Genomic DNA, 13,028 nt, shown 5'->3' with positions numbered 1-13,028 from the left:
ATTCATGTGCTTTATGGACTTGATTCAATAATTTTACAGTACAGACTGGATCCACTGGCATTACCTTTCACAGGTAAGAATGACAGAAAATAATGACAAGCAGAGCCAGAGTTTCTTGATGTAACTAAATTGGCCCAAAATAACAACTGATTGTAATTTTCTTAGCTTATCTAACTTTTTTCATACTGTGTAGGTTTTCTAATGAGAGAGCTAATCAGAAACCGCTGTTAGAAGGGAAGAACTTTACAGAACAGAGGATTTTGGCAGCACAGGCCAGTCAGGATCAGATTGCACTGGTTTTTGTTGTTGTTGTTTTTTCAGTCAGCTTCACAATGTTGGTATATAACTATGCTGTAAAAATGCTATAAGTCAATGCCTCAACATGCTGAAAATATGTTTTTTGCCTTTATTACTTGCCATTTTCAATGTACAGTTTTTGAAGTCATGAAATAAAAAATGAGTATTTTTCTATTAAAACCCTGATGCTATGAGCATTACGTTTAAGTTCATTAATTCTATCTACTTGTCTCTTGTCTTCTATCCAGGACATGGAAAACCAAACAAAGTTTAAAAATAAAGCAAGTTAACAAGTTATAATTTAAATAATGCATAACTTGTGATGAGAGACACTACAATAAATCAATATGCATGGGGAATTTTAAGTAGAGTTACTCATTAAAACATGTTTCTATGAAGAGCCTTAAATTCTGTTTTTTAAGAATTAGATCTGTGACACTGAACCAAACTAATATCTAAACATTTAAATTTTAATTTGACTCAACAGTTTGTTTACTGAGAAAAACACCCATTCGACCTACACTGCCACACACACACAAAGAAATCTCATTGTCTTATTATTGTTCATTGTGATATAGTTATTGAAGTATTTAAAAAATACATATTGTGATGTAATTGTAAATATCGCCCACCCCTATTCACCATATATCATCTAATATACATACATGTGACACTATTTACATATATTACCAATTCATTTTTCCATATAAATCGTAATATAAGATGAAGGATATATATAAATATAAAATTGCATATATATATTTTTGTAATATATTGCTATATAAATTGGCAATCATGTGTATATTTTGCAATATGTTTCAATATATTACATTCATATATAATATATTGTTTAATATATGTACATATAATTTTATTTATTTACAGTATATAATATATTAGAAAATATGTTTGGGAATTAATATATTGTAACATATTACAATATATTTCAAGTAATATGTCATTATTAATAAGTCATTAGTGAGCAGTTTTAATAAAGAGAAGCCATACACAGGTCAATTAAAAGAGCCTGATGGTTATCTTATCTTTATGATGGTTATCTTTATTAAGGCTTTACTGATAAGTGAGGTTGTTTTAAAAGACCAAATCTGATGTTTTCCTAAATCTAGTAGTTTTGGAGCTGAGTAAGTAACTATAATCAAGCAACAAAATAAAAGCTTGCATTGCATAAGAAACCCACACCACCCGTTATGCCTCCTGCAGTCAACAGAGCAATTTTCTGAAGCAGCTGTAATTTTCTGCCCCTCCAAACCATCTTCACTAGCTTGCCATCCTCAGTCGCCTGCAGTTAGTGGAAGTATTGACATTTTCTTTTAATTAGCAGTTCTAAACACAGTCTGTACTTTGTACAGCTGTGTAATCAAGTCAGCATTTTAACTACAGAAGTTTGTTAAAGTTTTTAAAAAGCATTTAAAAAGCCATCTGCATGGTACGTACTCAAGTTACAATCGAGATGCTCAGTTTGCGTTGGGAAACTTTCAGTCCAGTCCTCTGTCTCTGCAAGCAGCTCCAAACATCAAGATGATATCTTCGACTTTCAGTAGAGTAAAACTGACTGAGTAGCTGCTGGAGCTGCCACCATTTGTCTCTACTAAACATCCCCATGGCAACAGACATTACTCATGACATTTTGCAGATTAGTTGTGAAAATGATGCCTAATTACCCACTTGTATGCACAGCTAGTGTCAATTCATCATTTACTGTTGTAATAAAAGAAACAAACATGGTGCACAGACCAAGCGAAGCGGGAAACAGCGATGACGGTTTCTCCAGCTGGATCCTACAGAGAGGAGGTTGACAGCAGTCAGCAGGACCCTGACATGTTTAGCACTGCAGCTATAACACCACTTGCTGAAAAAGTAGTCTGAATCTCCCAGCATGCCCACCTGCTTCTAACAAGCAGCACAATAGCTCTACTGATTTCTGCTGTTTTGTTCACAGAATAAGAATTCAGGTTCCTGGGAGCGTAACAACAGCAGCAGCTCCTGACAGACAGCCACTCTGATTAATACTCTGATTGCTCACATAGACGTATCCATGTATTGATGTCACTTCCTGTTTCCTCCTGATTATTTGGAACACTATTTACATGCAACTGATTAGCATGAGACTGAGCGCTTCCTGGGAAAAGGCTGGGTTTTCAGATTGCAGTGATGGCGTTTTCCTGCTGTTATTTGTTCAGTAGTTTCACTAAATACCATCATGACCTTCCTTCGACATAGAGCCTGTTTTTCACTGGTTACTGTTTCACTGGATAAGTTGCTGATGACAGTATGAATTTTCTGAATTCAGGTTTTTATTTTATTTTCTGCAAAATGTCAATGCAAGAAATTTTCTGACTAGTCACACACATACTGTGATTTTAAAAAATATTCAGGACTTAAGTTCTTACACCATTTGGGACATACACAGTTTAATAAAGGAGTTTGAATTTACAGCTAAGGTGAGAGAGGAGATAATCAATAGGGTGATGTTTCTGTAAATGGAAGCTTCTTACAACAGACAGACTAATAGACTAACAGACATCACCTGAGTAGTGCAGTGCTGTTCAATGTTTTCTTGTATTTTCAGCTGATTTACGATAAGTAAGAGAGATACTCTATTATAACAATATTAAGATCTAACTGAGGTTCAGATTCATTTACATTATCTCCTCATGGTTTTATACTGAATGGACAGACGCAGTGGAGGGACTTTTATTTCCAGGTCAAACTGTGACACACAAGATGAGTTTGGCTGAACCAATTCAGAGGTAACTAATATTTAGCAAATACTTGTAATATTTAATTACAATGGATAATAAGATACATGGCATGAAAATACACATTACAAAGTCATCAGACAAATGGGAGAGCAAAAACACAAGCTAGCTGCTGCTGTTATTAAATAGGGAGCAGCAGCATTCAGGTGCTTATGAATGGTAAATGGTCTGTACTTGTACAGCACTTTATCAAGTCCAGATGACTCCAAACCACTTCACACTACATTCAGTTATTCATCCATTCACTCACTGATGGTAACTACTACTGCTCTGACAACCATGAGCAGGCAGGGTCAGTGAAGTGCCCTGCCCAAAGAGCGGGAATCGAACCGGTGGGACCGACACCTACCACCATCGCCACCATCCCAACAAAACATAAAACATTTTTGTGTTATGAGAGGAAGATTTTCTTCTTTTTAAATGTGAAATGTGTGAGTTTCTATGTTTTACACACAATGAATAGACTTTTTGAAATGAAAAGTGTTATTATCCACTTTGTTATGTGGATAATAACACATTTTTGGGGATAATAAATACAGTTAGAATGAAAAAAGTGGAACTAAGAAAAATAAAAGAAAAGGAGGAATTTGGGGAAAAAAACAAAACAAATAAAAAGAATTGATTCAATGGCACCTTGATAAGACGTGTTAGTAGTTTCTTCTATTTCTAGCCAATTTCTGTGTCATGCTTCTCAGGCAGACTGTCCAAATGTCTTTAGTGCTTTAACTTCAGAAAAAGCCTTTGTGTGCCATCCTCAGCATGCTTCTCCCTGCATCAGATTCTGCTGATTAATGCATTTCATGGATTAAGTCGTTACAGGAGGATCATCTGGTGGTTCTGCTCTGTTTGCACCTTCAGACTGGGCTGCTGCTTCTGTCTTTGCTTTGTGTTAAATCGCTAAGTCCTTTTCGCTTCCAGATAATAGATGTAATGCTGGTGGATAAACATTACCTCATCTCCCCCCTTTATGCTCCCATTTTTATTTCAAGAACTGTCAGCTGACTGTGGGGCATAAAGGACACCTGGATCTGGTACTGGAGACATTTCAGAGGAATATCCACATTAGCTGTGGTGTCCAACAGTTTATGTTTAGATGCAAGTTTGATCACTGCTTGCATAGATATAAAGTACTAGATAATCAGAACCCCATGTGGAGTGTTTACTGAAGTGTATCAGAAGACAAAACATGAGCACCCAGCTGCTGGTTGAAACTTTGAATTCTATAAACATACAGAATGGAGAAGCTGAAGCAGAGAAAATCTGAGATCAATGCAAGGAGCCAATGGGAAACATTGAGACTGGAGATCTGAGGATGAAGTGGAGATGACCAAGGAACCAGGAAAACTAAGTTCAGGTATGCAGCTGGGGAATGAGCAGGTAGAAGAAAATGAGATTATTAACAGCTGAGATGTGGAGCAGAATAGAATGAAGGGGAAAGAAAACCTGAGTGGCAACATACATAAATAAATAAATAAATAAATAAATAAATAAATAAATAAATAAATAAATAAATAAATAAATAAATAAATAAATAAATACTAATCTAACTGAATAAATCCAAAACACAAACTACTAGAATAAAGGAACTAGCTCAAGGAAGCTAGGATACAATGACAATACAAAGGATACAATGACAAGATATAAGAAAAACAAACAAATCAAGAGAAAAAATAACTCAAACTAGATGCTGTGTTACAAGCACAGCGTCGCCTGTGTTTGTAACTAAACCCAGTTCAAGACGTTCTGCTGGATGAGAGACAAGTTCTGCTTGAAATCAAACTGATTATCTTCTTTTTATCTGTATAGTGCATGTACATGGAAAAAAATATCTTGTAAAACATCTCTGAGTGTCTGAAAAAGAGCTATAGAAATTTTATGTATTCCATCCATCCATCCATTTTCTGTTCACCCTTGTCCCTAATGGGGTCAGGAGGGTTGCTGGTGCCCATCTCCAGCTACGTTCCGGGCGAGAGGCGGGGTACACCCTGGACAGGTCGCCAGTCTGTCGCAGGGCAAAATTTTATGTATTATTATTATTATTATTATCTAGATATAAAACTGTGAATACCAAACAGCATCAGTTCTTCAAAATCTCACTGAGTTCACCTTTGAGCACGAATCAATTTTCTCAGCCTACTTGTTTCAACATGTGAGTCAACCAACAGATTTCATTCTGTCCGTATGAAAGCGGGCCAGCTGTCAGTCAACAGAAGAAGCAGGCTTACATCTCTGCTGTCTTCACACAGTCAGCTCTCAGAAGGCCTCTGCTCATCAGGAGCTTCTCACCAGGTTCAGGGTGTGTCACGCTCCCTCACAGCTATGAATAATCCAATCACCTGAACTCATCAACAAAACCACTCAGCCTGTTTCACTAAAATTAGTCATTTACAACTTTGTTCCCTCATCATTAATTATTTATCACTGAATTTGAAGGTGGGAAAAGATGTTCCATCAGAACCTCACGTGAAAACGAGCAGCTTTTGTGGAAGCAGGTGGAACAGAGGGAACTCTGAGAATCTGCTTTCTGACGGACTCAATCAATGAAATGGATTCTCTGCTAAATGATTTATCTGAGTCAGCGGCTGCGGAGCCACAAGACATCATGTGGTAGCAGCTTCTCCTGCAGGACCACCCCTCACCCCCCAGCTTCTCTCCTTTTCTACACCTTTGGACAAAAAAAGCAAGGAGGAAGGGGAAACCTACTGACGACCCAACTTATCAGGACCAGAGAGGATTCATCTCACTGTCTCCATCATCACACACCCTCTTCCTCTTTCTCTTCCTCCTCCTCCTCCTCCCTGGAACAGTCTGATTTCAGATCCGTTAAATCACACATCATGTGTGTTTTTATGAAAGAACAGAATATAAACACACACAACCCTCTCACCCCTACACACACACACACAGGCGCACCCCTCCCCACAGAGAGAAGATTGAAGCTGCATGTTGGACAGTATTTCCTGACATTTTCAGCTGCTTCTCTGATGTCACTCCTCCATGATTCCAGCTCCTCCAGCAGAGACCATCAGCAGCATCAGCTCTCACCAACACAGAACCAAACACACACCTCCAGGTTTACATGTGTGTTAGCGTTGTGAATCAGGATTGTGTGTTCGTGTGGGGAGGGCTGATCTCCTCCACCGGTGCCCGGAGTGGCTCTCCGCTCCCCTCTGCATCCCCGTGCCCCTGCCCCTGCCCCTGCCCCTGCCCCGGCCCCGGCTCCGGCTCCGGCTCCGGCTCCGGCTGCGGCTGCGGCTCCAGTCGCTCCTCCAGGAGCTTCTGGTAAAACCAGCCCAATTCTGATGCTTTTGTTGTTGCAGATTGCGGATGATCCGCAGCCGTTCTCCTTACCTGTTTTGTAGAAGGCATCGGTGTCGGGGTCGCTGGGCGCCTCCTCGGCCGCTTCTGCGGGGTTCATGCCGGAATCCGGTTTAATCCAATCCACCGATAATAAAGAGAGAAAGCGAAGCCCCGACCTCTGTGTTCTTCACATGTCCTCCGTGTGCACCTCTCCCTCCATCAGCCCCTCTGGGCTCCTTTCTTTCCGTCGCCCTCTCGGTTTGTTTGCTGTTTCAAGGCTGGCTTCGTTCCTCTCTATTGTTCCCGGTCCAACCTCCCTCTGCTGTCCGCCAGGGTCTCTGTGCCTCCCCTCCCTCCTCCCGAACCTCCCCTCCCATCCTGCTCACTCTCTTCTGTCGCTCCCTTTTCAATTCATTGACCTTTATTGGCAACGCATCATCTGTGCTATTTAACAAAGGTTTTAATCTCTGACTAACATGAAACTTGCATCTATCTATTAACAATAAATATTCATAACCATTAACCATCGCTAAACTGGCGCATGATGGCGGGTTATATTAACTGATGCTTCTCCGTTTTTGACTTGAATTAGGACTCCAGCTCTCCTGAACAAACAAATGATAATATCGATACCAAGTTGTTATCAATATGGGATCGATGTTATCCTGGCTGGATTGAGACTTCAGTTTCAGATTTAAATTGTGTTTACTTATGTATTGTAGTTTCTCAACTCTACCTCAAAAAAGTTTATTTAAATTTACTCTCAAATGATATTTTGATAATTTTTTGCTCTTTATTTAGGAAAAATGCACAGAAATCTTGTTAATATGTTATCAAAATAGTTTGTACACATAAATTGTCCAAATGTATGTGTTCAAATTTAATAAACCTATCACAAAAACATCTAAAGGTCAGAAATTTGATGACCTTTATTGAACTTAAATAATAGTATTAGTATCAGCAATACAGACCCACTTGGTATCAGATGCCAAAGTATGCAGTATGGCACATCTGTAAGAGATGCATTTAGTCTGGTAATTCAGACCTTTTTATTCCACCCCTGTGACAAAACATAAGCAGGGAACAAGTCAGAATTAGCTTCTATCAGAGATGTGCAAATTTTGCCATATGGGCCAAAATTCTAAAGTGTAAAGTACTCATGAACTTGATTTTAAAAATAAAAACACAAACACTACTTTCATTGTGAGTTTTTATTTTCTTACTTTTACATGTTAACATAAACATAGAATATTTTAATGAAAGAAACAAATCAGTCAGATTTTTGTAGAAAAGGGGACATTAATTCATGAAAGGTCTCAAATACTCTCACTTTTGCCCTGTCAAAATAATAATTCCAGAAATGTTTTGTATCAGCTAACATAGGGTAGTCCCAGTAACAGATGTACAACAATAAAGTAGACAGTGAAAGTTGAAGTTTACCAGTTAGGAACCAGGTAAAGCACCAGGAATGGTCATGTGCTCATTCAGGCCAGCTACAGGCCAGCTACAGTGAGTGAAAGTAAAATGGTATTACCAGAACTATTTTTGCTTTGCATTAAGCCTGGCAGCTGGAAAGTGTAATTGTCCTGCATCTTTACAACACAGTGCAGAATGACTGGTGTGGACACTCTCATTTACTCAGTGGTTCTCACAGCTGGCCACTGTGGCATCTGTATGCTCCACATTCCATGCATTTACAGCACCCTACCACTGCACTTCATTTAAGCACACGATATAGTTCCTGTCAAACTCTATGATGTGCTGTCTAATGCCTCTATGAGGCATCCTCTGAGTCGGTTGATGTTTTGCCACTGTTAACCCACTGCTCATTCCTAGCATTCTACACATGCTAGCTCCTTGCAAATCCTTTCATTTACACACTGGTCTGCATGTGTATAGCATAATGTACATGCATTATGTACATGCAAGCAAATTAGCTAAACACCTGTTCGGGTGTTTAGCTAATTCATGCATTATTAGGGGAACAAGGGATTTTCAAAAATGTCCGGGCAGCTAGCTTGTGCTGAGATTAAGTTAGCAGAAGCTCAGACTAAAGTTCTGCACATTAAAAACATGATCAAATAAGCCATTATGTTTAGACCAGAATCCAAAAAATTTACCCTAAAACTGGTTCATCCATTAGTTTGACACTTAAGAAGCTTCACCTATTTAGTCTTTGGGTCTGAACCTCAAAAGATCCAAAAGATTGAATACCATGTTCAAATATAAAAAATAAAAAACCATGGAAAACGTAACTGGTTGGACTAATTCTTTCAGACTGAAGTCAGTCATTTCTACAGATAAAGTTAATTGATTACCCTAAACATGTTTTGCCATCTCCCCTACATTAATTAAATAAATTCCTGTCAAAAAGTACTTTATAGGGGCGTGGCAGTGGCCACCCATCTGTCCACAGTCCTCGACACGACTGTGACCACTTCGAGTCCTGGCCAGCTGGCCTTTACCGCATGTCTTACCCCTCTCTCATAATCCACCTTTCTGTCAATTCCCTATCAAACTAAGGCCCCTAGAGCCAAAAAAGAATATTTTATATAAGAAAATTTTAACCCCAAATGTTAGCTAAAGAAACAGGTCATTATTCAAATGGTACCACAAGAAAAGAGCAGTGAATCTGCAGTCTGGTAAATTTTTAAAAAGTGATGCTTTCAAAGTTTCACAATATTTTATAAAAAGATATTAGGAAAGTCTGCCGATACGCCATATTGACAGATACAATAATTTCTTTATAAAATTGAAGGGTTTGTCTGTGTTCCCATCAGATTCTCCCACACAAAATGTGCTCCCTGTTTCTAATGTTCCACTGTGGGCTCCTCTGCATCTTATGTCATTATTCCATGCATTACAAGCATAGTAAACATGAAAATATTATTTCAATTTGATCTTCTCCCGATTTAATCTTCATGTTAATTTGGTGCAGTTAGAAATAAACAAGTTTGTGTTTGGTATATGTTTTGGTTTTTGTTGGACGATGGTGGCGAGAGTGGAAGGAGTTCGTCCCATTCAGTTCCATTCCCTCTCTGTCTAACTCTGTTGTTGTGTTCTTGGGCAAGACACTTCACCCCCCTGCTACTGCTGGTGCCACCGCTGCATGGCAGCCTTGCTTCTTTCAAACTGACCCCAGGGCAGCTGCTACTATCCACCATCAGTGCGTGGATGACTGAATATAGTGTGAAGCGCTACAAGTACAAGCCATTTACCATTTTACCATTTATTATATATATTATATATATACTGTATATATACTTATATATACTTATACTTATATGATACTTATATGATACTTATATGATACTTATATGATTTTCATAAAGGAAAATCATTGAATTAAAAGGTGTGTCCAAACTTTTGGTCTGTACTGTATATATATAATACATATTGGGGGGTTTTTTTCAACAAAGCTTTTTAGGAAAATAAATAAATAAAGCATTTTGTTGGGAAGCCCATTTCTCTGTTTATAAATTGTGCTACATTTGTAAGAAAAATGTGTTTTAGCAGCAGAGTTGACTGTGTGGGTTTGCCTATGAAACATTAGCCAAATCCTCTCTGCTGTGACCAAATATCATTTTCTGCTACTATCACTTGTTGGCCTGGATCCCCAAACTGTGAACAAACAAGACATATTTGCAGTTTAACAATTTAACAGTAGTGCATGGTAGAACCATACATAACCATGCAGAGGAACCGTTTGGCACCTCCTCGTCATGCTGGTCACACACTGCTGCATTCCAACCATAATTTAAATTGTCATGAGTTGTGCATCATATGATCTCATAGAAAATAAAATTAAACTAAAAAGGGGATGAGCAGGACTAATACGTTTCTGTAACCTCTCTGACTCTGTGATGTAAATGATGCTTCACCATGGGCGTAGGTTTGGGTATGGACGGTCGTGACATGTCACGACCAATATTCAAGGGATATAAAATAGTCCCGACCAATTTTTTGCCATATTAATAAAAAAAAAAAAAACATATGTATTTTTTAACAAAAACAAAATAAATAAACGAAAATCTACATTGATTAGTTTAATATTTCAATATACTAGGCAGTGGTAGCATTCATTTTAAAATTCGCTGTTCTGAACTATGACGACCCATGCCGCTATTGGCTCAAAGAACGTGAATCTACGTTCTTTGATTAGCTGCACCAGGCGGCGGCCAGCTGGCCACACGCGGAACGGAAGCTTGGTCCATGGTGCTGACAGTGAACGCGTCTCCTTCTGAGTTTGACATTTATTATGAGTCTCCATGTCGCCACCAAAAAAGAAAAGGACGACAGACATTAGAAGTTATTTCGCTACCTCGGCTGTAAGTACAGTGAGTGGACCCATAAGTTAGATATCTATCACGCAATAATATCTCAACAATTGGATCTTTTTCCTGAAGTGCAAGAAGTCATTTTTTGTTCTTATCTGCAATTGTGTTTGTTGTATAATCAGTAGATCCAGAGGATATTTCTTTTGATCTTACTTGTAATGTTTGCTGAATTTTGAAAAGGAAAAAGTAAAGTGTTCTTGAACTGATCTGCTGAGCATGACTGTATCTGGTTGTATACACAAGATGCATGATCAAGTAAGGTCCCACCAAAACTTAGACCAAACCTACGCCCTTGTGCTTCACGTTACTGTAGCCAAGTCTGAATCCCTCAGGTCAGCTGTGTGTGGAGAGAGCGAGTTCATTTATATATTCAACCTTATCAACATCAGTACAAAAACAGAGAGAGGCGTCTGCATCGTGAAAATTAGTATTTTCTTCATATAACAACCGTGCTCTGACTGTGTGGTGCTGCCACCTAGTGGACAACATACCCAACCCATAGTAGTTGGGTATGTTTAGTGAGCCTTATCACCCTTAGAAGACCAAACTTTGTCTGTCTCTCATCATGGAATCAGGCATGTACGGTTTTACCTTACTGAGTAAACCTGAGTTTGTTTAATCTGTACAGGTTTTATGTGGTTGGTGAGGTTTGAGGAAATGGCAGCAGGCTGGCCAGTTGCTCCAGTTCGCTGTTCAGCCGGTCTTTGTGCCGTTTGGACGGATTTGACTTGGTTCCCTTGGAGGTTTGAGGGTTTGGGGAGGAGGAATGTCTGATCACTAACTCCGGTGGTTGGTTTGCAAGAGGCAGGGTGCCACCTGGACACTGCATCAGGCCCTTACAAGGGAACACATAGACAATGGGGGAAATAATCATCAACCATACTTAAGCTGAAGGCAACATTCATATTTTTGGGCTTTGAAGGGGAGCTGGAATATCCATACAGAAGAAAGCAAACTGATGGACCATTAATCATTTTAGCCAAATGAAATGTTTGCCATCATTAACATGCAGCTCCCAAAGAAAGTAGTGAGGTAATTATTGGTTGTGTTGCCCTTGCTGGGAACAACCATCATCAAGAGTTTGTGAAAACTGGTAATGAGTGTTTCACATCACTGAGGGGGAATTTTAAACTTCTCTTATTTGCAGAATTATTCTTTATCCAACCATACTAGAAAGTTTTACAGCCTATTTAAGGTCACAGCACAGCATCTCAACAAGATTTAACACTAAACTTTGACTAGGCTTCTCTAAATCCTTAATGAACCATTGAGAGATGGATCCATTTGTGTGTTTTTGGATTATTTTCTTGTTACATAGCCCACATAAACTTGAGTTTAGAGTTATGAATATTGGCTGGACATCCTCCTTCTGAATTTTCTGCAGGAGAGCAGAATTCATTTCAGTCTTGTTGTCCAGCTCCTGAAAGACAAAAGCATCCTTAGATCATCACACTGCCACTATGAAGTATTCTGATCATTTTACACAAGATAAAATGAAACTCACAGAAAGTTCCACTTTTGTCTGATCAGTCCATATAATAATTTCCCCAGGGTCTTTAGGATTATCTAGATGTTCTTCAGTAAATGCAAATCATTGTTTCTCATTGTTTCACTGGGGTTTGATGTGTTGCTTTGAGGTCTACTAGTCTGTGTTGTCTTCTCAGACAGGTTTTATTGACAGCAAGTGATTTCTTGGTTCTACAGAATGAGGCAGCAATAAGACCTGGGTGCACCTAGTGAAACTGAACCAAAATGAAAAAAGTGGACTCTTATACTTTCACATAGGGCTGGGTGGGTTTGCATAGCTTCATTCTCCTAATAAATGAAAATAACATTTGAAAGTTGATCTTTGTGTTTTTCACGCATTGACCCCTGGAGATAGGCACCAGGACCCCTCGAGACCTCACTAGGGATAAGCGTGTAAGACGATGGATAGATGGATTTTTGTCTGACATTAAAATCTGTAGCTTGATGAGTTAAAACATTTAAGTGTAACCAACAAAGAGAGAACAGATTCATTTTGTGAGGGTTCAACTATGTTTTTCAAAGCACTATGACCTAGACACAAATCTTTCTTATCATCTCACATGCTCTTCACATGCTTCTCCAACCTGAGGAGGTGTTCCCAAAGGGCAATGGGGCAAGGCGGGGGCGAGGTTCACCACTTTGTGAACAACTGCATGAGCAAATAGTCCAACAGTTTAGGAAAAACTTAGGAAAAATTCCTTAATTACTATTAATTAATTATTTAATTTAATTTACTATTAACTAATTATACTATTAATTATTTCCTTACCTTTGACCCTTCAGGTGG

General features: G+C 38.8%; 1 protein-coding gene across 3 annotated transcripts in view; it reads right to left on the bottom strand.

The window, feature by feature from the left end:
- kalrn (kalirin RhoGEF kinase) overlaps window positions 1–6,699 on the bottom strand; it is a 156,508-nt gene extending 149,809 nt beyond the window's left edge. For all 3 annotated transcript variants that reach the window (XM_023336251.1, XM_023336252.1, XM_023336253.1), the window contains exon 1: window positions 6,429–6,699. In XM_023336251.1, coding sequence (XP_023192019.1) covers window positions 6,429–6,495 — 67 coding nt within the window. In that variant the 5' untranslated portion in view covers window positions 6,496–6,699. The remainder of the gene's footprint in view (window positions 1–6,428) is intronic.
- Window positions 6,700–13,028: the final 6,329 nt, after the last annotated feature.

This window comes from Xiphophorus maculatus, chromosome 7 (assembly GCF_002775205.1).
Source record: "Xiphophorus maculatus strain JP 163 A chromosome 7, X_maculatus-5.0-male, whole genome shotgun sequence".
NCBI classification, from domain to species: Eukaryota; Metazoa; Chordata; class Actinopteri; order Cyprinodontiformes; family Poeciliidae; genus Xiphophorus; species Xiphophorus maculatus.
Note: the sequence above shows the minus strand (reverse complement) of the source record. Positions and strands in the feature narration are given on the sequence as shown.